This window comes from Pseudophryne corroboree, chromosome 11 (assembly GCF_028390025.1).
Source record: "Pseudophryne corroboree isolate aPseCor3 chromosome 11, aPseCor3.hap2, whole genome shotgun sequence".
NCBI classification, from domain to species: domain Eukaryota; kingdom Metazoa; phylum Chordata; class Amphibia; order Anura; family Myobatrachidae; genus Pseudophryne; species Pseudophryne corroboree.
Window position 1 is genome coordinate 269,149,560 of NC_086454.1, and position 26,939 is coordinate 269,176,498.

The 26,939-nt window shown below is 44.7% G+C and overlaps 1 protein-coding gene across 5 annotated transcripts in view; it reads right to left on the reverse strand.

Moving 5' to 3' along the window:
• Window positions 1-26,939, reverse strand: part of LOC134969438 (uncharacterized) — a 191,348-nt gene that overhangs the window by 86,409 nt on the left and 78,000 nt on the right. For 4 of the 5 annotated variants that reach the window (XM_063945389.1, XM_063945390.1, XM_063945392.1 and 1 more), the window contains exon 2: window positions 20,631-20,807. In XM_063945389.1, coding sequence (XP_063801459.1) covers window positions 20,631-20,807 — 177 coding nt within the window. The remainder of the gene's footprint in view (window positions 1-20,630; window positions 20,808-26,939) is intronic. The other variant, XM_063945393.1, reaches the window with a different exon arrangement.

Genomic DNA, 26,939 nt, shown 5'->3' on the forward strand with positions numbered 1-26,939 from the left:
ATTGGTGACATTGCAAATGGCATTAAAGGGAAAGTATGCCTTTTTGCAGATGACACAAAGGTATGCAACAGGATGGACACACCAGGTGGGGTAAAACAAATAATTGAGGATCTAGGTAGACTGGAGGAATGGTCAAGAGTGTGGCATTACAGTTTAATGCCAAAAATGCAAAATTATGCACTTGGGTCTCAAAATCCAAAGGCTAAATATAGTATTAATGGCACTATACTGGAAACTACTGAGGAGGAAAGGGATCTAGGAGTCACTATTTCAGGTGACTTAAAGGCAGGTAAGCAATGTAACAAAGCAATGAGGAAGGCTAGTCAGATGCTTGGCTGCATTGGGAGAGTAATCAGCAGCAGAAAGAAAGCAGTAACAATGCCACTGTATAGGTCATTGGTACGGCCTCATCTAGAATACTGTGTTCAATTCTGGAGGCCATATCTTCAAAAGGATATTAATACATTAGAAACTGTACAAAGAAAGGCAACTAAAATGGTGCATGGCCTACATCACAAAACATATCCAGAAATACTAAAAAAATCTCAATATGTATAGTATGGAGCAGAGAAGGGAAAGTGGAGACATGATAGAAACGTTCAAATACATCAAGGGTTTTAACAAAGTCTAGGAGGGAAACATTCTCCAAATGAATGGAAGCGATAGGACACGAGGACATGCACTGAGACTGGAGGGGGGAGGTTCAGGGGAAATTTGAGGAAAAATGACTTCACAGAACGGGTAGTGGACAAGTGGAATAGCCTCCTATCAGAGGTGGTAGAGGCTAAGACAGTGGACCAATTTAAACATGCATGGGATAGACATAAGTATATCCTTACAAAGAAATAAGGATCGAATAAGGTTTGAGATAAAAATATGGTAAAAAAAAAAAAAAAAAGGGAGCAGGCTAGATGGGCCAAGTGGTTCTAATCTGCCATCAAATTCTATGTTTCTATATAATGTGTTAAGCCTAAAATGTGACATAAAGTGAACTAGGGCACTACTATGGGGCATAAATTAAACTAGGGCACTACTATGGGGCATAAAATAAACCAGGGCACTACTATGGGGCATAAAATAAACTAGGGCTCTACTATGGGGCATAAAATAAACTAGGGCACTACTATGGGGCGTAAAATAAACTAAGACATTACTAAGATGTGTAACATTAACTAGGGAACTACTATGGTCCAGAAAATGTGGAGAGGTGTCTCTCTAGAAGCAATGTTGCTACTATGGTGCAAACAAAGTTCTGGTTACGCCCTTAGGTAGACTTGGCACATGGTGAGATGCTTCCAACTGAACATATGCACTTATATTAAGTTCTGTAATAGTCAGCATGGGTCTCCTACAGCAATGATGCGGTTTCCCTATTTTTCAGGTTGATATTGATGACCAGTCCCCTCCCCTACCATGTTTTTGGGCTCTTCTTGACAGTCTGTTTACTGGGTGATTTTAAAAGGTGTACTAAAGATTTATATCAGTCTGGAATATGTAATGTCTTGTACATTGTTATGCATGTAAAAAAAGATTTATGTTGGATCTCTCCATGCAGAGCATATTATCAGCAGGGTATTTATAAACTGTATATATATACACACTCATACGCTGCCCTGCTGTTGGTCATAAATGTGAGATTGCCCAGACTGAGCAGGATGATTGTTATAGACAAAAAGAGGCAACTGAACAGGTTTTGAATTAGAAAATGCAACATGCTACTGTATATGAACCTAGATCAGTGGGCTTATATATACTATATGTTACACCATGGCAACCACTGAGACAATATAACCCGTGCAATAAATAATTTTTATTCTTTCTGTTAACATAAGATATCATTCCAAACGTCTCTCAATCTATAACCATCATCCTTTATGCAATACCTATTGAGGTCAACACTACAATTGACGGGCAACTGAGAGATCCACTGTCCACAAAATTGATATTGTTCTTCAGTTTGATTTGAAAATATAATTTGATCCAATTATAATCAGGTTCACAAAACATTTGAAATGCAAATGGATGGTATATCCAATTATGGGTGTAGTATGGTATGCCGGCGGCCGGGCTCCCGGCGGCTAGCATACCGGCACCGGAATCCCGACTGCCGGCAACCGACAGCTGGGCGAGCACAAATGAGCACCTTGCGGGCTCGATGTGCTCTACATGCTGCAGCCACGCTATCTATTCTCCCTCCAGGGGGGTCGTGGACCCCCAAGAGGGAGAAAAGGTGTGGGTATGCCGGGTGTCGGGATTCCAGCGCAGGTATACTGTGCGCCGGGATCCCAACAGCCGGCAAACTGAAGACCACCCCCAATTACATACATCTTCATATTGTAGTAATTCTCATCTAGACTTGCTCGTTAAAAGGATAACATCATGCAGCATGAGGACAGTTCATGGCAATGCAGAATTGAGCCCCAATATTATTTATGCGCTGATTTTTATACTATTACCATTCCTATGCAGATTAATTGAACCAACAAATACAGCGAATATGGAAAAAGCTCAAGACTAGTCCCTACGGTGGGGTCTGAATGTCTGGGGCATTCTGACTCTAACAACGGGCAGAAGAACATGTAATCTTATCTGTGACTAGAACATCTCATTACATTCTGTATATACAGTATGCTAGAGTCTTTACAACAAGGACTGATTGGTATAAAGGCTGAAGGTTACATGAATCTATGAAGATAACAGTTTCTGATCATTTGCTATAATACAAAGCTTTGACCATACTGAAGCCATATTTTCCTTCCGCATCAAGATAACAACCAACAAATACATTACATTGACACCAGGGGGTAAATTTACTAAGATGGGCATTCTATTTAAGATGGGATGTTGCCCATAGCAACCAATCAGATTATACTTCTCATTTATCTAGCACATTCTAGAAGATAATACCTGGAATCTGATTGGTTGCTATTAGCAATATCCCATCTTAAACAGAACTCCCATCTTAGTAAATTTACCCCCAATATGGTGGAGTGTGGACCTGTTATATTACACTTTTCACCCAGAGAAATTAGTGTGGGTGAATTTGGTGATACTGTAATTGTTTAATCGCCCAAATCTGCTCCAATTTTTGGTCCAAAGCAACCAAAAAACCCAGGTTCCACTCCCACAAACACCTGCATGTGTGGACATTAGGTGACCACTGAGCTTGGCCAACAAGGGATCAGGTCATCCAGAACATGAACAAGAAAATCTACTGGACGATTTGGACACGGCGTCACTACATCCGCCAGCACGAGGACATAGAGGCCCCCCACACAGATAGTGAAAAAAGAGGATAACATGCAGTGTTATTAATGAGGTATGGATATACTCTAATTGGGTGTGGTAAAGAAGATCTACAATGTCTAGGTCAGCAATCCAAAGGCCGGCCCAATATTGTCGACATGCATTAGGTCGACACTGACAGAAGGTCGATATGGACAAAATGTCAACTTATGGAAGATTGACACAGGAAAAGGTTGACAGGTACAAAAGATCGACACATAAAAAGGTAGACACGTGGAATGGCTGACACAAAAAGTTTGACTTTTTTTTTTTTTGGTGTACAGTATTTTTCATTGTTAGAGAACAGGGAACCCCAAATAGTGCACCGCATCCTCTTTCAGCTGTGGACAAGGTATCTCGCTCTGCTACCGCTGCGCTCGGCACAGGTTACTATTCGCAATCAGAGTCCACGTGAATGTTAAAATATGAAAAGGGTGTTAAAAAGTACGAAGTCGGGGCGTGGCTTGGCGAGCTGAGGAGAGGACGTGCTCAGGTAGTGCTCCTCTGTAAAACGGCGGCCTTTCCCCCTGATTTGCGGTTGATAGTCCCCCTGCCCTGGACGTGTACCTTATACGGCAGCTGAGCCGGCGAAAGCGGCCGCTTCACCCCGCAGTCTGCAGCCTAGACAGCCCCCGGAAGCCGGGACCTGGAGTTTCGGGCGCAGCCGGACGGCGGGCTCCGTGGCGTGCACATCACGGCGGACGCTCCTAACAGCGCCTCATACCGCAGGCAGACACCACAGATCCCGCGATTGACAGTGAGACCGGAGAGCACCTCGAAGAACTCCTGCAAACACAGGGAAATACAGGTACATACCCTCCTGGTGCCCCAGCTCCTCACCGCGGCGGCCATCTTGCCTAGCTCCCTTTAAACTGTGGACTGCCTTCTGGCTGTAGCACTAAGGGGTGACTCTGTGGAGTGGTGCTGCCACAGCCTGCACCCTGCACTGACACCTTTGTCTGATATGGTGGGTCACACTCCTGCTGTCTCACAACACCCATTACTCAGGATAGACCCAATTGCAAACCCTGTGCTGCAGCTTTTACAGAACACTCCCTCTGGTGGCCACCCTGGGAAAATCCATCTGAGATGTGCATTCCTGTTCAAATATAAGAAACCGATTTTCAACCACGTCAGACGACCGGTGCTAAACCGTTGTCTCCTGATGAATGCTTTTCTAACCCGCTGAGACGTCCCAGCGGTTTTGTGCTATGGATGTGTGCTACGCTAGGATGCCGCTGCCATTGATACCGTAATGAACTGCTGACGCCACCCCACAGGGAGCTACACCGCTGAAGGCATTCTTCTGTGAGTTATGCAAACTTAGTTCACCTCGTTATCCTGACCTTAGTGAATCTAAGCTCCTCGATGCTGATTGAGTGATGCCCAGGAACAAGAAATCTTCTCAAAAGACCGGTACACCACTTCCACGGGGGACCATGTCGCAGTCCGCTATGAGACCATTCTTACAACCCACCTCGCCCGCATTTACAGAAAACCCTTCTGCTTCAAACCCTCCCCTCTCCCCGCCTGCCCCTCATCCATCCCCTTCAGGTGCGGATGTACCACATATCTGCCATCCAGGAGGTAGGGATTTACAAGATATCTTGGCCTATATGAAAAATCTCCCCACTAAACAAGATCTACAAGATACTGTGAGACGTGAACTGGCTACCATGAGACAGGACATTTCCCATCTCTCCGACCGGATGTCGAATCTGGAGGATCACCAGGCCTCTTCCGACACGTTCCTGAAGTCATTGACGAATGTCATTGAAGCTCAGTCGACAGAGATCCGCTCTCTCCAAACACGGTTAACAGATTTGGATAACAGAGGGAGGAGAAATAACATCCGTGTACGGGGTTTGCCGGAAGACGTCACTCAAACAGGCTTGATTGATGCTCTTACAAAAATCTTTAACGAGATATTGGGTAATGATCCTAACGACACTATCACCTTCGACAGGGCCCACAGTGCTCTGAAACCAAGAGGTCTCTCCGCTGACAGACCACGTGATGTCATCTGCAGATTGCATTATTTTTCTCAGAAAGACGACATTATGCGCAAGGTACGCCAACTCGATGGAGTCGATTTTAACAGCGGAAAGCCCTCAAGCCCCTAACAGATGAGCTCCGTAAATGCCAATTGAAATACCGTTGGGGCTTTCCCTTCAATCTCCAAGTCTCCTCTTCGGGGAAAACCCATATTCTCAACTCCCACTCTGACCTCCCTATGTTCTGTAATGGTTTTGGACTACCGAAACTTGACTTACGCGACTGGGACTTCCCTACTCCAGCATTGCCATCTCTCCGATCCCCGAGTACTGGAATCCCCTAGCAGGAGGTACGGAACGCCGGGAGGAAAAGTACCGATGACTCCCCCTCTGACAATGACTCAAATGCTACCTGATTGATAACCTGTGATCATTTGTTTGTTCATGTTCTTCTTAAATTATCTCTCTAGGTTACAGTGTGATACTATTTCTAACCGCTGATGAGTCTTAATCCAATATCTTGCTGTCACTGGGGCTATGTCCCTCCCATTATATATTAGGCCGTTGATTGTCAGCTCCTGTCTCTCAACTATGAGATTTCTTTCATCCTACCATTTGAAGATTTCTTCATGTTAACAAGGTTTACAGTTAGTTAAAACTATGTATGTGTAATGGTTATTGCATTATTTTTCCCCATTTCTCAATATGCCTTTGGCGGTGGCTCCCTCACTCGCCCCTTACCCGCTCCTGGCTGTTTTGCCTCTTGGGTTTCTGATCCTTAGATGGATCAGCTACCCCATTGCGGGTTTTTTGACTGTTATTGTTGTTTTTTCTACTTGCTCTGTTTCTTTCTCCTTCCTCCCTGTCCCTTTCTCTTTCCTCTTTTTCACCATTCCGGGCCCACCGCTTTCTACTATGACTTATGCCTCCATGACATCCCCTGGTAGACTCAAAATATCATCGATCAACGCGAAGGGCCTTAATGTACTGGAGAAAAGGGCCTCCCTTTTACGGTCTCTCTGGGCCGATAGAGTGGATGTTGCATTGGTCCAAGAAACGCATTTTAGAATCTCAGCTCGTAGCCCCTCCCTGACTAACTATCATTTCCCCCAGGCCTTTTATAATAACAACCCAGACTCTAAATCAAAAGGTGTAGCGATATTATTCTCTAGGACCCTTCAGCTGTCTGATATATCAGTTCATAAGCCGATCCCGGGTCGGCTTCTGGTAGTGCGTTGTAAAATATGTATGTGCCCCAAATAGGGACCAGGTTCCATTTTTCCGTTCCGCCCTTTCCCAAATAGAACCTCTTCTTTCGGGTGTTGTTGTTTTGGGGGGTGATTTGAATTGGATAATGGATCCATCCTTAGACTCTTCTTCTAATGCTCCCCGGACCTCCCAACATCAGTACCGACAAGTTAGAAGACTGTTCCACGATCTCCAGCTGGCCGACTCCTGGAGGGTCCTTCAGCCCTCCGATAGAGACTACTCCTTCTATTCACCCCCACACAAAGCTTACTCTCGTCTTGATTACCTATTCCTTAGTCACAGACATCTCTTCTTACTGATAGATTCTTCCATTGGCTTGATAACCTGGTCTGACCACGCTCCGATGTCTATGACTCTTTCAACCCCCCAAACTACCCCAGGTCAATGGACCTGGCGTCTTAATGAATCCTTATTACAGGACCAATACTGCAGGGGAGAAATAGAGAAGGCCCTGACTGAATTTTTCTCCATAAATGATACCGAAGATGTCTCTAAGATTATCCTGTGGGAAGCGCATAAATGCACCATACGGGGTAAACTTATACAGTTGGGTACATTTATGAAAAAACAGAGGTCAGCATGATAATGTCGATATTATCTTAAACCATAAAGCTATACCTCTAGATACACTTTTACCATGGAGCCTCTATGGCCGCTAGACTGAATACACGCGCTACGCACTTTGTGCGCTCTTTGCATACAGAGTCCCGTACGTGGTACGTACTTGGCGTACACACGCCGCGCTGGGTGTACAGAGTACGCACAGCGCGCGCACACACAATTGATAACCTTTAAACCTTATTAGTAATACAATGTAATGATATGGTTACACTTTAAACCTTTATGCAGCAAAGCACTGCAATCATGTTATTCTTACACTCTAAACCATGTGCCGCAAAGCACTGTAATGATATTACACTTTAAACCTCAAGTAGCGCTGACGGTATAAAGTACCCGCAGTGCGTACACCTTATCAATATACTCTTAAACCTTATACAGTAAAATACGCTTTAAACCCTAGCAGGAAAGTGAGGACACAACACCGATTTGTAGTTGAACTACAGGGTTCTAAGGCCACAGTGGATTATTTCAAAAGGTAAAACAGTACAAATCATACACTACAGGCTAACAAGATAAATCTAAAACAGAATAATGGCTACAGAAAATGTACATACGTGAGAAGGTTCGCAAGCGCAACCTGGACCAGTCCTCCGCTTATCAGGTAGAAAGCGTTCAGAGTCTTCTGACCGGCCAGACAACAACGGGCTTTTTATACACAACTTACATACACAATACAATGGTCACTGTAATCTCATTGTCCATTGGACACAGAGATGTGTCTTTACATTACAGGAGAGGTCATAGGTTGATTTGAAAAGGTGGGCGATGTCTTTCTCAACTGCTCTTGGGGGTGGTATCCTCTGGATTCCCGCCGCATACATAATATACAGTAAGTACAGTTTATAGCTATATTCTACTTCTGCACATAACTATACGCTGGAACATGCGATCTTTCTCTAACCAATACCGGAATGTTACCCTTAAAATACCCTACAGTTGGATACTAGACATCACCTTCTAACCTTTGTCTGACCCTTCCTATCATGCAAAGGCGCATCCCTTACTCCTGGAACTGTTTAAACTGTTGATACTTGCTGATGTGGTGCGGGGTGACTATGTGTAAAATGTGCACTACTTGGGTTAAATATGTAATGTTCTAATAACCCTCTATGCGCTCACAAACCCCGCCGTAAATACCCATACCACGCGCAGGAACGCGGGAGCGATCATACGCAAATTGCGGATATGTGCACGCACGGCGGATTAAGTGCACGCGCAGCGGGCATGTGCATGGGGTTAGTACATGGTGTATGCATTACAATATTTTTCGACTTTGACAGTCCACCATTTGGCAGTCAACTATCTGCCACTATCTAAACATTAAACAGAAAAATATACAATACAATATCTACAGATTATTGGATAAAAATATACAATACATTATCGACAGATGATTGGATGGTAGGAGGAGAGGTGTAGGCGGGAAATGTATGACCTAGTGGGATAGTAAAAGCATGTATGTATGAAATCCATGTCTGAGGGGCATGTATCATCGTGCCGTATATGTTCTAGATAAGCTTCAAGGTATTGCGAAGTATACATTAAATCCTTCTCATCCCGTATTAAGGGTCTGTAAGTGGGCCAACAAACACTACCGAGCTCTTTTAGGCTTCTGGTTCCGACAAATGGGGTGCACATTTAGTTGATGATACATGAAGGGGGGACAGATGTGAATGCTAATATGTGGATATCACCTGTCGACTATGTGTGTCACTACCTGAAGGTTGTAGAGATGAAGATAAGGAACATATCATCAATACATTCACATAACATTTGCGTAATCATTCTTGGGTGTTGGTTGAAGTCTTTTCCGGATGGGTGTATTTTTTTTCTGAGGGTTGTCGATCGAAGTCTTTTCCGGATGGGTGTATTTTTGCTGAGGGAAAACAAAGGAGAAACGGGTGAAAGAAACGGACCGTGGAATCCCGTCTTATCACAACATTGTCTCTATTGATGGGTCATAAATTAAATCTGCTGCTGTACCAATGCCCCCGCTCCTTAAACTCATCACTTTGGTACCGCGCTTGCACCGCGTTAAAATTCTAACACACCTAAATATCAAGCCAATAATTATGACAACTCCCAGGATACAAAGGAGAAACTTTCCCACACTCATGATAACATTTTGAGCCCACTCTCCTAAACCTGAGAACCAATTGCGTGGGTTCAACCATGAGACCCAGCCGGTCAGTTCATTACTCACAGCAGTAAGGGTAAGGTTGTGTCTCCTTCGGAACTCCCACTTCAACTGCAAGATATCGTCCATCTTTTGATCTATGACCTCGGTTGGGTCATCAGTGCTGTTCGCAATATACGTGCAGCACTTCACACCATACTGAGTTGCCAAAGTGACACAGTACCCGCCTGTCACCACTGTGATATAATTGAGGACCATCCTGTGCTGTATCAATTCCGTTTTGTAAGCTTGCAACTCCCTTCCTGTATACCTGAAGGTGTCATCATACATCTCGGTGATATTATCTATCAGATTCGCTAGCGCGTGGATATACCTATAATTTATAATTCCTCTGGCAGTACGGGTGATATCTAACGCGAGTAGGAATTGAATCCCGTGGATTTGTGGATCAAATCAGAGGCTGCGTGCTCTGTCCTATCTATGAGGTGTCTCTTAACGATGTGTTCATAGTGAGTATGAGTATAAAGAGCTTGAGCACTGCGGTGAACGTCTTTTTTCTTATCATGGGTGATGGTCATTACTTCTGGCAACACTCTTCCAATGTAACACAATCCCTCTGAGTTTGGGGCAAGCCACTTATACGCCTTCCTCCCACATATGAAGTAGGCATCTTCGGGGAGAACATATGGGACAGAATATGACAGTACCATATTGCAAACTTTCCAAGTGAAAAACCCAATCCCTAGTTCTCTCATCTGTTCAGTACACGTATCAGGCTGTATGGTATGCGCACAGTACCCTGGTGATACTTCTCCAACCCGCATGGCCTTACTTCCTAGAGTATACCTATACCGAAAATACCTTCCACTGTTGGCTATTTGGCGTATAAGTTCAGAGTCTACGGGTATCCTATCAGCTCTGTGCGAGAATGCCATGGTTTGGTTATTCCATGACACTTCCCAATTTCCCGGCTTTCGGGAATTGGAAATGTTGAAAAATACTAAAGATCTATCCACATGATATTGGTGGAGCTTCAAACTAGGGGGCCTAGAAATATTAAATTTCTTGTCCACCGGTCTCCCACCCCGTAATTCGAGTACCTCATCTATTGCTAAAGGGGACGGTACTAGTCCTGACTTGCTCTGACCTTGAGGTACTTGTGAGCACACCCAGCATTCTGTTTGGTTTAAAACCTTACCCACTAATGAGTGATAATCACTCAATGGATGACGGTCCATGTTAATATTAAGGCTGGACTGACATCTCTGGATGCACCCGTCCTCAACTATGTTTTCACAGTTTCTACAAATACAATTTTCCTCAGCCAATAACCCTTCACAGTGCCTCCTAGTTTCTTGACTACCAGATCGTTTTCTGATACTCGCCTTTGCTTGGTGGATGTGTTGCTCTTGGAATTCTACAAATCCGTCCTTGCCATCAGAACCCATTCCAGATCCTTTCTCGACCTCTCTGATACTCTCACCGAAACAGACTGCTCTGGTCAACAACAGGGTCAACAGGAAAACCCGGAATGCAATCTCTTGGGGTAAGTCCATCTTGTTAAGTGGAGAGAAAAGGGAGCAAGAAGGGGGAGGAAAGGAGGGTAATGGGAGATTAATAAAATAATAAAAAGGAAAAAGAAATTTGTGCGACAACCGCCTCTGGTCTTGTAGTCCTCCGTGCTCAGGTGCCGTGACAACAGTCCTGCCTCTCAACCTTCCCGGAACAGACACTCCAGTGATACGATATTCTCTCTGTGTCAGCGACCTTTCTGTAGGGAACATAAATCTTGCATTACAATGTGTTTAACTGTTGTGTGAAGTAAACCATCCGTGGAAAATGAAAAAGAGAGGTAGAGAGAAAAATAATAAAAAGAAAATTTGTTAGATTTGCGTTCACCATCAGGCTGTCACACCATCATGTCTATCGGTATCTATGCACAGTCTCCCTTCACCAGTATTTCCACTCTCCACCCTTTGTGCATGGCCAGGCACAGTGATGCTGGTGAGATATACTGGGGTTTGGGCAGACCTCTGAAAAGACAGAGTAAACATGTGACGTTTGAGCTGTAATTCTGTTGGTGAACGTCAGAGATGAAGAGGAAACTTTGAAGACAAATCACAGAGTTTACCTGGCCGTCCCTGTATCTACAAGGTACAGCTACATCAACTGTGACCTCAGGTTCACTACCAAGGCTAGCAATCAACTTCACTGGCTGCAGACTACAGGTGTGGCCCAAAATTTTTCCTATGTGATCCCTGATCCCAATTACGTGTATCATAACTTTGCTCGTGTTCTTGTCTAGGGGGTCTGAATTTATGTGTGCTGTTACAATTGCTGGCATACTGCCCTTCCCTTTTACACAGATAACAAACTCTTGGCTTCCTCCATGTGCCAGGGGCCTGGGGTTTTGGTCGAGTTGATGCTTCTTCCAGTGCTTGGATGCTCATCACCATCAACCGCTCTCCCTGTGCCTCCCTGGTTCTCTGGATATTACGGTCGTGCTCGATAGCGGACTCTCTTAATGCAGCCACCGAGATGCCTCTCCAGTTAGGTAGAGAGGTTTGTACCCTGGCTCTTAGTGTGTCTTTTAACCCGTCCATTAATACTGACACAGCTACCTCCCTGTGATGTACATAGTCCTTAATGTCCTCGACCCCAGTGTATCTAGCCATTTCCTGCAGTGCTCGATGGAAATATTCAGAAGCAGTTTCACCTTCTTTTTGTCTTATGGAAAAGATTTCATTCCATTTGACAACAGTAGGGAAATATACTCCTAATTGTAGATTGATCTGTCGTACATTCTCCTGAGTGTATTCATCAGTGAGAGGTACTTCTACGTCTAATTTACAATCAGCAATGAATTTCACAGGGTCAATATTGGAGGGTAAACATGCCCGTAGCACTGTTCGCCAATCTTTGTTTGTGGGTTCGGTGGCGTTACCTAATTCTCTAATAAATCTCTGACATGCGGCTAGATCCTTTCTGGGATCGGGAAATTCAGACATAATTGTCCTCAATTCTGCCCGGGACCAAGGACAATGCATAAAATGTTCCTGATGGGAGTGATTCCCTGAGCGTCAGTCTTCCCATTGGGGACTGCGACCACCCTGACAGGATTTAGTTCAATTACATCATTTTGTGTTGACTCTACAATCTGAGGTGCTCTTGTCTCTGCATAATGTACAGTACCGTACTTACCTGTGGACACGACCTCACTTATTCCTCCGCTAGGGGGCTTTACTACTGCTCTTACCGGTTGGGCCGTGCCCACCTGGGTGTCCTGTATGGTGGCTGCTAGAGAAAGTGCAGATATCGTGCTGGGTTCATCATCTTACTCGTAGTCCTGAGGGAAGTTTAAAATGGGATACAACTTGCACGGGTTAGCATTAATACATTTATCAACTTTACTCTTATCATCATTAATACATTTATCAACTTTACTCTTATCATATATCAGTATGCCATTGTCTGTAGCCACTTTCTCCCCTGTAATATACGGTGGTGGTTGTGCAGTTGCCATCGGTTTCCTGCTAGGTTTGGAACCGGCTGTGTAAGCTAGTTCCCTCTGCATATCGCCCTCTTGCTGCCATAAATTTAAACATGTTGTGTGTCTGACCCTTCGCTTTTGGGATTTTATCATACAGATCCTAACCATTAGATTATGCAATACCTCTGAGTCAAAACTACCTATCCCAGGAAATGGTGCTGTATCCCCCACAGTCATTCGTGTCCATTCATCACAAAAGGTCTCAGTGTGGGGACCATACTTCCCCCACATTACTAACCGAGCTGACCCCCTGGGTCTGAACTCTGCTGTCTGAACCCTGACTGAGGAACGTCCCTGTGCTGTGCACTTGGCTTCCATTGTGGACCTTTTTAACACGGGAAAACTTCCTAAAATGCACCAAACACAGTAGTCTACCGGTGGAAGTCCTCAAAGTTCTTCCACTAACTTCTTCTGCTCCAAGTATCATGGATCCGCCTTTTTTAGCAGACACGTGTAGCCGTTGCAGGCCCTACTTCGGCCTATATCCCCTGGGCCTTTAGGTACCCAGTGAATATCTGCCTCTGGAGGGACCAGCGAAAACTCCCTAAACCTTTACTTTACACAAATCACACTTGCATGTGCTTCACACAACGCATATGATGACGAGATTTACACACAAATATGCAAAACTGCGTATCACGTTGCGCCACGTATTGCCCACACAACCGTGCGGTCCAATCGTACCGCTCATAGATACTTGCTATCTATAAGTGGTAGGATCACTGGAGTCTTCACACTGTGCTCCAAAACAGCTGGAGTGTAATACCACGAAAACTTTATCACACTCCGTTGCACGTATTCACCTAGCCCGTGCTCACCACGTTTTCACCTAGACCGTGCTTCACCAAGTTTCACCAAGAACACCAAGTTCACCAAGCGGGGTTCAATACATTCACACCTTATTCAGCCCACACTAACACTCTATAGTTTTCTGATCAGAAAAAATATCCTTTCCTGTTAACTGATAGCTTTCCCCAGAGGTAATACAGTAAAAAAGGTTTTATTTAAACTAAATTTTTGAAAACCGAGCAATTTGTGCTATTATTGCATGGCTACCGTCTCGCGCCTAAACTAAACAATGCTATTGTGTGATTTTTACTTAGCGGTCGTACCTTTACGCACGTTTTGTAAACACGCCACGTGCGTATGCCTTTACGTTGTGTACGCAGTCCCGTACTTTGTCCGAGACACGTGTACAAAGACCGTACGTCCGCAGTAGTACAAATCCCACACTTCTATCAATGTAAGCGATATTAACTATAATCGCTCACTTAACACAACACACAGTTTCTTCTGTATAAACCTTTACAACTAGGCCAGGCTGCGTGTGCGTCTTACACTTACTTCATTAAATATTAACTCTATATTTTAACTAAATAGCAACAAATTTTTCAGTACAGGTCAAAATGAATCTAGTAATCACTACTTATGGCAATAATGCGAGTGTTATGATTCCAGCACTCTGGTCTGAGGAGATCTTATTGCAAGGACCGGAGCACTGGAACGTAATGCTGGGAAAGGGGAATGGAAAGGGAATAGCCCCTGGCGCCCTATCTCCGTTGTCTCGCCCGTGCTGTCAGTACACTCTTGCGAGACTATGGTTGCTTGAGCCCATGGCAGCCGCGTTTGAAGGGCGGATTACGTCTGCCCAACTTCGATGCCCCCTCAGGTCTTAATGAGAGACAAAGAGTGTACCGAGACAGGGTGATAACAAGGGGCCCTCTTACTGAAACAACCAAAAGCCAGGGGCTACTAACTAGCCTAAAACTAAATGTATGTGCGGTTTTGCCGCCAAAGGAAAAGAACAACAAAGGAAATGCTGACCACACGCCCACACAATACTTTTGTGTACCGGCGGTGACAGCATAACAGAACCCTCTGCAAAACACCAGTGACAGAAATAATAATGGAATACAGCGGCCTAGGCCGACGGACGCGGCAGAGCCGCTACTCACGGAACCGGTACGAATACTGGCAAACGGACAGGAACTCCCAATGCTGCTGACACAGACTCTCAGAACTGGAGGACAGGCAGAATCCCAAACGAAAGACCGGTGGACACCAAGAAGCCAGAAACTTGACCAGGCACAGGCAAAGGCACTGGACCTCAGGACAGGAACGCCTCACATCAGGACACGGGATCAGACATAGGAATCGACACAGGGACTGACACAGGAATCGACACAGGAAGCTCAGGAACTAGCAGGAACCAAGCTCAGAACTCAAGCAGACTGGATACCCAGAAATATCACCAGCATCTGAGAATTGCAGTCAGCCAGCATATAACAGAGAGGCCTAATTAATAATCTCATGCAGCTGCCCTGTTGCATGACTCCAAACTGACAAGATGCAATTAGCAGCCAGGTGAGGCTGAACACATGGGAACAAGCTGCAATTACACAGACTCACCAGCGGCAGCAGACAAGAGTATTCTAAAACAGAGCAACAGGAAATCCTGGCATGCAAGACAACTTTATAAACATAAAATAGGAATGAACCACTACCTGTGGTTCATAACAGTATCCCCTCCTTAAGGGTGAGCTCCGAGCACCCCATGACACCCACGGGGAACATGAACAGAAGTATAACATAAAATACATAACCAAAATGCAAAAATGGAAATGAGCCACAGCCGTGGCTCATAACAGCGAGCAGATATGCAAAGTACAAGTGTACAGGTGTATGCGTGTGTTGTGTGCGCATTTGGCGCCAAACAGAATTTCACAGACTTTTAAAAATAGCTTTGCGTTCTTACCTTACGGATCCCACCAGCATCCCTACAAACCGTGCAGAGCAGATGCCATCATATCAGCAATTGAGGTAGGGTTTACCAGAGTATTCACCAACCAGGAGAAGGTTTACATGGTTACCTGTCCGCCCTTTGCTGATAGATAAAGTCTGCTGTAACCTGCTACGCTGTGGGTATGAGGAAAAACCGGCCGATGCCCCCAATTGATAATGTCGATATTATCTTAAACCATAAAGCTATACCTCTAGATACACTTTTACCGTGGAGCCGCTATGGCCGCTAGACTGAATACACGCGCTACGCACTTTGCACGCTATTTGCGTACAGAGTCCCGTACGTGGTACGTACTTGGCGTACACACGCCGCGCTGGGTGTACAGAGTACGCACAGCGCGCGCACACACAATTGATAACCTTTAAACCTTATTAGTAATACAATGTAATGATATGGTTACACTTTAAACCTTTATGCAGCAAAGCACTGCAATCATGTTATTCTTACACTCTAAACCATGTGCCGCAAAGCACTGTAATGATATTACACTTTAAACCTTAAGTAGCGCTGACGGTATAAAGTACCCGCAGTGCGTACACTTTATCAATATACTCTTAAACCTTATACAGTAAAATACGCTTTAAACCCTAGCAGGAAAGTGAGGACACAACACCGATTTGTAGTTGAACCACAGGGCTCTAAGGCCACAGTGGATTATTTCAAAACATAAAACAGTACAAATCATACACTACAGGCTAACAAGATAAATCTAAAACAGAATAATGGCTACAGAAAATGTACATACGTGAGAAAGTTCGCAAGCGCAACCTGGACCAGTCCTCCGCTTATCAGGTAGAAAGCGTTCAGAGTCTTCTGACTGGCCAGGCAACAACGGGCTTTTTATACACAACTTACATACACAATACAATGGTCACTGTAATCTCATTGTCCATTGGACACAGAGATGTGTCTTTACATTACAGGAGAGGTCATAGGTTGATTTGAAAAGGTGGGCGATGTCTTTCTCAACTGCTCTTGGGGGTGGTATCCTCTGGATTCCCGCCGCATACATAATATACAGTAAATACAGTTTATAGCTATATTCTACTTCTGCACATAACTATACGCTGGAACATGCGATCTTTCTCTAACCAATACCGGAATGTTACCCTTAAAATACCCTACAGTTGGATACTAGACATCACCTTCTAACCTTTGTCTGACCCTTCCTATCATGCAAAGGCGCATCCCTTAGTCCTGGAACTGTTTAAACTGTTGATACTTGCTGATGTGGTGCGGGGTGACTATGTGTAAAATGTGCACTACTTGGGTTAAATATGTAATGTTCTAATAACCCTCTATGCGCTCACAAACCCCGCCGTAAATACCCATACCACACGCAGGAACGCGGGAGCGATCATACGCAAATTGCGGATATGTGCACGCACGGCGGATTAAGTGCACGCGCAGTGGGCATGTGAATGGGGTTAGTACATGGTGTATGCATTACAATATTTTTCGACTTTGACAAGCACTAATCACCAAATTATTGCAACGACTCCACTTTCTAGAGTCCTCGCATAAAACGTCTCTGTCGGAGACCGATTACTTAGAATTACTCGACACGCGGGCTCAAGTAAAGAAGACCCTCACTGATAATATCCAGCTTTCAGTCCGTAAATGCAACTCCAAGTACTACCAGTGGGGTAATAAACCTGGTCGCCTCCTAGCCCAGGCACTTAAGGCCCAACGCTCTTCATTGTTTATAAATAGTGTGAAGGATCCCGGGGGCACTCTCCGTTTCAAAACCCCTGAAATAGCTGCATGCTTCAAACAGTATTATTCTCTTTTATATAACCTAGAAAACCGACCCGATGGCGCCACCCCTCTTTTTGACATTCTAAAGGCGAAGGCGTATTTAGAAAAGGTGTCTTATCCCGTCCTACCTTCTTCAGACAGGGAAGCTTTGGAATTACCTTTTACCCTGCAAGAGCTGGAAAGCGCTATGACCTCAACACCCTCTGGTAAGAGTCCATGGCCGGACGGCTTCACGCTTACTTACTATAAACAATTTAAAGGTTTCCTTTCCCCTTATCTCCTCCAGGCCTTTAATTCCATCTCCGCAGACACCCATTTTTCAGGCCAGTCCTTAGAAGCCCACATTTCTGTTCTTCCTAAGCCCGGTAAAGACCCCTCGGTGTGCCCCAGTTATAGGCCCATATCTCTTCTAAACGTTGATGTCAAACTTTTCGCAAAACTGATGGCGAACAGACTGAATGTATTCCTGCCTTCTCTAATTCACAACGACCAAGTGGGCTTTGTCCCAAACCGTGAGGCTAAGGATAATACCACCAAGGTTTTGAGCCTAATCCACATAGCGTCCCAGGGTAGCTCCCCCACTGTGTTGCTATCCACTGATGCCGAAAAGGCCTTTGATAGAGTCAGTTGTGGTTTTATGAGGTCTGTACTGGGGCACATCGGACTGGGCCCCCTAGCACTTGGTAGGATTATGGGACTTTATAGATCGCCCACAGCTCGGGTTCGAGTTAAAGATTCCTTATCCGATCCCTTTTCCATAGGTAATGGGACACGACAGGGCTGCCCACTGTCCCCCTTAATCTTTGTCCTTTGTATCGAAGCTCTTGCTAGAGCTATGAGGGCCAATGATTGTATTACTGGTCTGAGAGTTGGTGATACAGAGCACAAACTTTCCCTGTTTGCAGACGATTTATTAGCTACAATAACGCACCCGGTTTCCTCCCTCCCCCATCTTATGAAGGAGCTGTCCAATTTCGGTTCACTTTCCAATTTTAAGATCAACATGTCCAAATCCTGCGCCTTGAACATTTCCACCCCTCCCGATACAGTGGCTAAACTTAAACAATCTTTCCCCTTTACTTGGAATACCTCCCATTTGTTTTACTTGGAAATACAACTACCGAGTGATCTCTCCCATCTGGTTTCATTGAATTTTATGCCCCTTCTCCGAACTCTCAGGGCCGATTACAGTAGATGGTACCTCAAACCACTTTCCTGGCTGGGGAGGGTGAATGTTGTGAAGATGAATACTCTCCCTAAACTACTCTATAAACTCCAGGCTCTTCCCATACGGATCCCAGACTCCTGGTTCAAGTCCATTCAACTCTTGATACAACAATTTGTCTGGTCCCGGAAACGGCCTAGAATTAGCCGGTCCACTATGATTCGCTCCACCCGATGCGGTGGTTTCCAGCTACCTGATATCAGAGGCTATTATTGGGCAATTCTGCTTAATAGGGTCTTGGATTGGACGAGGAGTCGGGACACAAAGCAATGGGTAGTTCTGGAGGGGCTTTACATGCAACAATACCCTGAGATCTTCCCTTGGCTCCCTTCCCTCCCCAAGCCTCCCTCCCCTCACCCAACTGTCACCGCGACCCTTTTCTTTTGGAAAAAAGCGCGCTGCTGGCCCTTCCTCTCTTCTGATTTTGGCCCGTTGACCTCTTTTCTAGCCAACCCTGACTTTCTACCTGGCTTAACACTCTCTCACTTTCGTGATTGGGCTCTTGAAGGGCTCTTCAGGGTAGGCCAGCTGGCGATCTCCTCAGGAGTCAGACAGTTTTCGGAAGTGCGATCTAAATGGGAAATTCCACAACACGACTTTTGGAAATATTTACAGCTTAGACATTTTTTGCATTCCAAACACAGATATCTTCTAGCCTCTAGGGAACTAACACCGTTTGAGAGACTGTGTGTCTCTACGTGTAACCCCCAGCACACTGTTTCCACACTTTACAAATTATTACAGAGTCCCGGAGCTCAGGCGCCTCCACCTTACCAGTCAGCTTGGGAGAGAGACCTCGGGTTTCAACTATCAGACAAAGATTGGCGGATGACATTTCTTAAATCCCACAATAGTTCAGTCTGTATACAAGTTAGAGAAACCCAATATAAACTTTTAATGAGATGGTACAGACACCCCTCCCTCCTCCACTTCATGTACCCAGGAGTGACAGATAGGTGCTGGAGATGTCTTAATACCACTGGTCCCCTACTGCACATCTGGTGGAATTGCTCCTTACTTCGGCCATACTGGGTTGATGTAATCTCTATTTCCCAAGACATACTTCATACCCCCGACCCTTCTGACCCGGCCTTCTGGTTGCTTTCCCACTCTTCTATGTCACTGGCTCAGTATAAAACATCACTACTCCGCCATCTGTCTAATGCAGCATGGGCATTTATTCCCACTCTATGGAGTTCATCATCCCCACCCACAAGGAAAACATGGTTCACTAGAATCAATTATTATATGAATATGGAGAACATCCTCCTGGTCTCCAGATATAAACTTCCAGAATTCATGGTCACTTGGTTACCTTGGATAGAATATACGTCCTCAAAAGAGTACAAAGACTACATTTGTGCTACTAAATGATTTGAGTTTCGCAGTTGATTGATTAAAGAGATTGCAATTCCTTTTCCCTCTGTCTGATGGCCCCCCAGGATTGGTCACACTATGTTTTTCTTCTACTCTTTCCTTCTTTTCATATCTTGCTCTTTTCTATAGTTCTTCTATTGTGTTACTTATATTACTATGATTACACTACTGTTTAGACAAATAACGAGTAGGTATTGCGATGATTTCATAGAACACCCTATCAAGGTCTGCGTTTGCACTGACTTCCAGTGTTCAGGGTGGCAAGTTATCCTGCTCCTTATGGCTAAAATGCAATTGACGTTAATTATGTGTCTTGAAGCTCTTTTGTCTAATGGGGTGTAATCTTTATATTTTCCTAAATAAAAACAGATTATACAAAAAAAAAAAAAGTATGAAGTCATGTCGACTATGTTGGTTGACAATTGCCATGTCGACCATTTGAACCTGGCGATATTTTGTACCTGTTGACCTTTTCCAGTGTCGACCTTTTGTCAGTGTTGGCCTAATGCACGTTGACCATATGGGGTCGACCGATTGACTGTCGACGTAGACATTGTCTGTCTATACACTGGAACCCACTCTAATTGCTTTATAGATATAAAAGTAATTACCTGCCTCTGGTCTGGTCTTTCCAGTGCTGCGTTGGCCCCATATGCATTACAGGATTCCACGATATATTCTGAGTTGACCCCAAGAAGCGAACTTGACTCTCCACAGGATCCATCAGCTACTATAATGATCTTGGGCCACTCCACTTGTGACATCTTCCTCATGTACTCTTCTGTAAACTAAGGGGACACAATTCTATCATTTGTAAGTTCATAAACCTAAAATGATTGTTAAAATGGGCAAACATATTTTTAGATCTTTTAAAATCTAGGGTTATGTACTAAGTGTTGGGTTCTAAAGCTCGGCCCTTCCTATCATGTTTATGCCAGAAATAATTTCACTAGCAAAACACGACTGGTAAGAGCACTGACCTTTTAACTTTCAGGTATAATCAAGATCAGAAGCGACAGCTTTAGTTCCCAATACTTGGTACATAAACCCTCTAATCTGATTCTAAGAGCAACAGTAGCTGCCATTAGACAAATGCACCAATGTGGCCTTAATTTAGCATTAGCATAAACTGTACATTAGCAACATAAACATTTTATTTATTGTAGTAAACATTTTGCTAATATATGTATATGTAATCTCAAATAGAGAAAAGTTCAACAACATACTTTGATAGATTAGAAAAGTAATTTAGACTTTAGATGATAAGCTCTCACAAGCAGGGCCCTCCTCCCTCAGAAGCTTTTCCTCTCTCCACTCCAATCTATCCTCAATGCTGCTGCCCGGCTCATCTTCCTCACCAAACGCACTACGTCTACCTCTCCTCTCCTACTAGACCTCCACTGGCTCCCCTTCCCTTTCAGAATACATTTCAAGCTTCTCACACTCGCTTACAAAGACCTCACCCACTCCTCTCCCATCTACATCTCTGATCTTATTTCCCTTTACACTCCCACCCGTCCTCTTTGCTCTGCTAATGCACGACGACTCTCCTGCCTATGAATTACTTCCTCCCACTCCTACCTCCAAGATTTTTCACGTGCTGCACCACTTCTCTGGAATTCCCTACCTCTCCCCCTCAGACTCTCCACTTTTCTACAAAACTTCAAACGGGCTCTCAAGATCCACTTCTTCACCAAACCCAGCCAAATCTCATCCTAACCCTCTGTTCCACATTCACTATGTACCCCATCTGTGTCACCCCTGTCTGTCTAACCCTCCCCTTTAGATTGTAAGCTCTCACGAGCAGGGCCCTCTTCCCTTATGTGCTCATCCTTTGTCTTACTTTAATAATCTTCAACTGTACCACATCCAGCAGTCTTCTGCCACCTGATACTTATTCCAGTGTCATCTGCTGATGTAGCTATGTTTATTTACCCTGTACTTGTCCTATACTGTCATCAACTGTAAGTTGCTGTTTTCCTGTTTGATTATTTATGTACTCTGTAATTGGGCGCTGCGGAACCCTTGTGGCGCCATATAAATAAAGGATAATAATAATAATAATAATAATAACTTATTCCATCATCTCCTCCCTATTGCCTACAACAGCACCTTACCTTTGGGCTCTGCGCCCTGCTGCTTATTTGGGTACTATGGCCCTCATTCCGAGTTGATCGCTCGCTAGCTACTTTTAGCAGCCGTGCAAACGCATAGTCGCCGCACAGGGGGGAGTGTGTTTTCGCTTTGCAAGTGTGTGAACGCCTTTGCAGCCGAGCTCTGCAAAAACATTTTGTGCAGATTCAGAGTAGCTCTGGACTTACTCAGCCCTTGCGATCACTTCAGCCTGTTGTGTCCGGAATTGACATCACACACCCGCCCTGCAAACGCTTGGACACACCTGCTTTTTTCCAACCACTCCCAGAAAACGTTCAGTTGACACCCATAAACGTCTTTTTCCTGTCAATCTCCTTGCGATCAGTTGTGCGAATGGATTCTTCGTTAAATCCATCGCTCAGCAACAAACCCCTTTGTACCCGTACGACGCGCCTGAGCATTTGCCATTTTTTTACCTGATTGCTGCGCTGCGAAAATCGGCAGCGAGTGATCAACTCGGAATGACCCCCCATGACTGATGCAGAAATGTTTAAAAACAATGTCCATATCCTGCAATGTTCTGTACTTTGTAAGCAGCTACGGAACCCTTGTGGCACCATGTAAATAAAGGATAATAATAATAATATTGATAAAATTAATCCTTTTGCATACAGTGAATAAACCTTTATGTAAAGAAATTTCTGGACTAATAGCTAACTAAAATGAATATAGATATTTGGCTCTCAAGCATCACTGAGCAAGCTGCAATGGACTATTTTATACGCTTACATCAAATGGCAATTTTAGCTGTATTATCCATGCAGAATCATTATGTAATTTTAAAGCAGAAAAAAATATATATTGACATTGTGCAGTTTAAAAATAAAGCTAGGCAACAGCATGAATAGCATATATTATCCTCTGTTGTACACTTACTTTAACAGAACTGCTGCCGCCACACATGCTTTTCCCGGCTAAGCAGCACTAGTGCAGGCTTAGGAGACAAAGGGGGTCATTCCGACCCACGATTGGCCGGTATGCAGCTACCATGATTGCAGGCAGCGTCTGCACATGTGCAGATGGGCAATATGTCCACTGGTCAAAATGACCGGGGGAGGGCTGCTTCGCATGTGCAGCCACAGCAGCTCCTCCGATGGGCTTTTGCTAAGCTTGTCAGTGACAGCTCATGGCTCTGCCTCCAGAATCTTCCTGACTTTGGGGGTCATTCCGAGTTGATCGTAGCTGTGCTAAATTTAGCACAGCTACGATCATTCATACTGACATGTGGGGGGACGCCCAGCACAGGGCTAGTCCGCCCCGCATGTCAGTGCCGCCCCCCCCCCGCAGAAGTGCAAAGGCATCGCATAGTGGCAATGCCTTTGCACTTCAAGAGTAGCTCCCAACCAGCGCAGCTTTAGGCCGGGAGCTACTCGTCGCTACCCGGTCCGCAGCGGCTGCATGTGACGTCACGCAGCCGCTGTGGCCCGCCCCCCCAATGGTCCAGCCACGCCTGCGTTGGCCGGACCGCGCCCCCTAAACTGCGACTTACTGCCGCCGTCCAGCCCCCTCCCGCCCAGCAACCACCTCTGCCTCAGAGGCGATTGCTAGGCAACAACGGCTGCCATGCACCGGTGCACTACGGCGCCGGCGCAGTTCCGACCCGATCGCTGCGCTGCGACAAACTGCAGCGAGCAATCGGGTCGGAATGACCCCCAGTGTCTGTGAATGATAATGATCACGATACGTGGTCCCGCTGGTCGTTGGACGGAGATTCTGATCTTCCCTTCTGCAGGGAAGATCTGAGGCTACATTCAACAAACAGCATGCTCCTGGATGTAGCCACACCCAGATCTATCTATCTATCTATCTATCTATCTATCTATCTATCTATCTATCTATCTATCTATCTATCTATCTATCTATCTATCTATCTATCTATCTATGTATCTATATATATATATATATATATATATATATATATACACATACATGACAATATCCTATATATATGTAATACACAACTATATTGTTTGCCAAGGACTGTCGGGGGGCTGCCGCGGATGTTCAAAGGAAATTGTTAACGAGAAATCATCATTTACAGGTCGTCTAGTGTATGGGCACCATTACTGTATACAAACCAAACAACAGAGAAAATACTGGCACATTCGAGTGGAAGCGCATATCAAATAAGTATTGTTTTTGTGTCTTTTGCTGTTTGCTTTGGCAGCTTGTAATACAGATCACTTCAAAGAACCCAACATTTCATGGGCATAAAGAAGTAATGAATGAACGGTGTAAATTATTTTTATTTATTTATTAACAGTTTCTTATATAGCGCAGCAAATTCCGTTGCGCTTTACAATTTGAAATAACAATAACAAACTGGGTGATAAACAGTCATAGAGGTAGGAAGACCCTGCTCGCAAGCTTACAATCAGTAGGGAAAAAACTGAAGATAGTTATGCACAGGCACCTGTAAAGAAAGACGTCTTTCCACACCATCAATATCTGTCAGTCTTATTAAAAGAATCCAATGTTTTGTCTTGGCTATTGGATCAGCTTATTACACAAGGCTGTAGGATAAATTAAGGGCTCAGTTATTTTTCAAGTGACAGGTGTCCTGATATAATATTCCAGAACATAATAATTCTAGCAAATGGAAAGAATGTTTTTTGTACTCATAAAAGTGCCTCACTTTCACAATCGCAGTACCTCACTTTCACAATCACAGTGCCTCACTTACACAATTGCAGTGCATCACTTACACAATCCCAGTGTCTCACTTTCACAATCGCAGTGCATCACTTACACAATCACAGTGCCTCACTTACACAATCACATTGCACCACTTACACAATTGCAGTGCCTCACTTATACAATCGCAATGCCTCACTTACACAATCGCAGTGCATCACATACACAATCGCAGTGCCTCACTTTCACAATCGCAGTGCATCACTTACACAATCACAGTGCCTCACTTACACAATCGCAGTGCATCACTTATACAATCGCAGTACCTCACTTTCACAATCACAGTGCCTCACTTTCACAATCACACTCTTAATAAACATGTTCTAAGCTGGGAATAGCCCCAGTGCAGCTGTCGGCATCCTTGTCGGTTGGGATCCCAGCGTCTGTATTTTGACCGCCGGTATCCTGACTGCCGGGATCCTGACCACTGCGATATTAACTACATCCCGTTTTCACACTTTCACATTATTTTAGTATCACCTGAATGTATTAATGGACTCTTTGAGCAGTTTTCTGTGAAAAACTGCTCCAAACCCTTTAATTCTTATTTTTTAGTATTCATATCGCATTTCCAATACTTATAATGGGAAATGCGATCTGGACAAATTTACTAATAAACAAATGTAAAAAAATACAGCAGTGAGCCTTGTGATAATAATATAATCTCAGATAGCGTAATCACAGGGCTCACTGCGATATGCTGCCACCTGCACATCTTTCCCTGCCCGCTGACAGAGAAACAGTGTGATCAGCTATGTGTGTCTGATGGACACACAAGCTGATGAGTGTAAAGTGAAAAACCCCCGAAAAACTAACCAGCACCAAGGGACCAGTAAGCAGTGCTCCGGTGCGGGCTGCCGGTTATCAGATCCTCTTCCTGCGCTGTGACCCCCAGTGTAGTAAAGTGAAGCTGCAATGCGGCAGCTCACTCTACAGCACCAGGGGTCACAGCAGGAAGAGGATCCGATAACCAGCAGCCCTCCTCTCCCAATCACTAGTCCTTGGGTGTAGGTGAGTATGAGCAGCGGTGCGGGGGGTTGCCTTGGGGTGGCGGTAGCGGTGGCGATGCCGCCGGTGCATGTGCAGCACAAACTTCGGGTATTTTTTTTGGGAAAACACTCCAATAATGCTAAAGAGTGTATTCGCAGGGACAGAGCTTTCTCACAAGTTCTGTTCCTGCATGCGATTATTGATACAGCCATGATTGGGCAGATGCTATCACTTCACACCTGCAGATGCGGATGGTGATAAATCGGCCCCAAAGTGTGTGGAGTTTGTATGTCCTCCTCGTGTGTGTGTGTGTGTGTGTGTATTTTACTCCGGGTACTCCGGTTTTCTCCCACAATCCAATAATATACTGGTAGTTTAGTTCCCCGACAAATATAGCTTTCGGTAAGAAGGCACATCTACGAACAAAAACTCTAACATGCGGGGGGACGCCCAGCACAGGGCTAGTCAGCCCCACATGCCAGGCCCTACCCCCTCTGCCATTTTTTTGGCCGCAGCTGCTGCGTGATGCATTATGCCACACAGCCGCCCAACCCACCCTAGCAACGGTCCGGACACGCTTGCATTGTCCAGGCCGTGCCCCCCAATGCCGTTCGTACGCCACTGGCACGCCCCATCCCACCATGCGTCCGCCTCTGCCTGTCAATCAGGCAGAGGCGATCGCACCAGTGAGATGCTTTCGCATATATAGGGCTTCAGCCTGCTATTGCTACTGTTGCAGGGACCAGGTATGAATTAGGCCCATAGATTGTAAGCTCCACTGGGGCAGGGACTGATGTGAATGACTGAAATATTCTCTGTAAAACACTATATGAATAACTTTATAAATAAATACATAAGTAATAAAATAATCCCTACATTTAGTAGTATATCTGCAGTATCAAGGGATTAAGATTAAAGGTACATAAACACATTTTTTGCCTACGCTCCCTGCCATGTGATTGCACACCAGTCAATCTACCTCCAGTGCAATATTTCTGGATGTCGGCTGAAATTCACATTTACATGGAATTAACCAGAAAACCATTTCGATGATGGCTCATTACTTTATCACATTGTGTAGG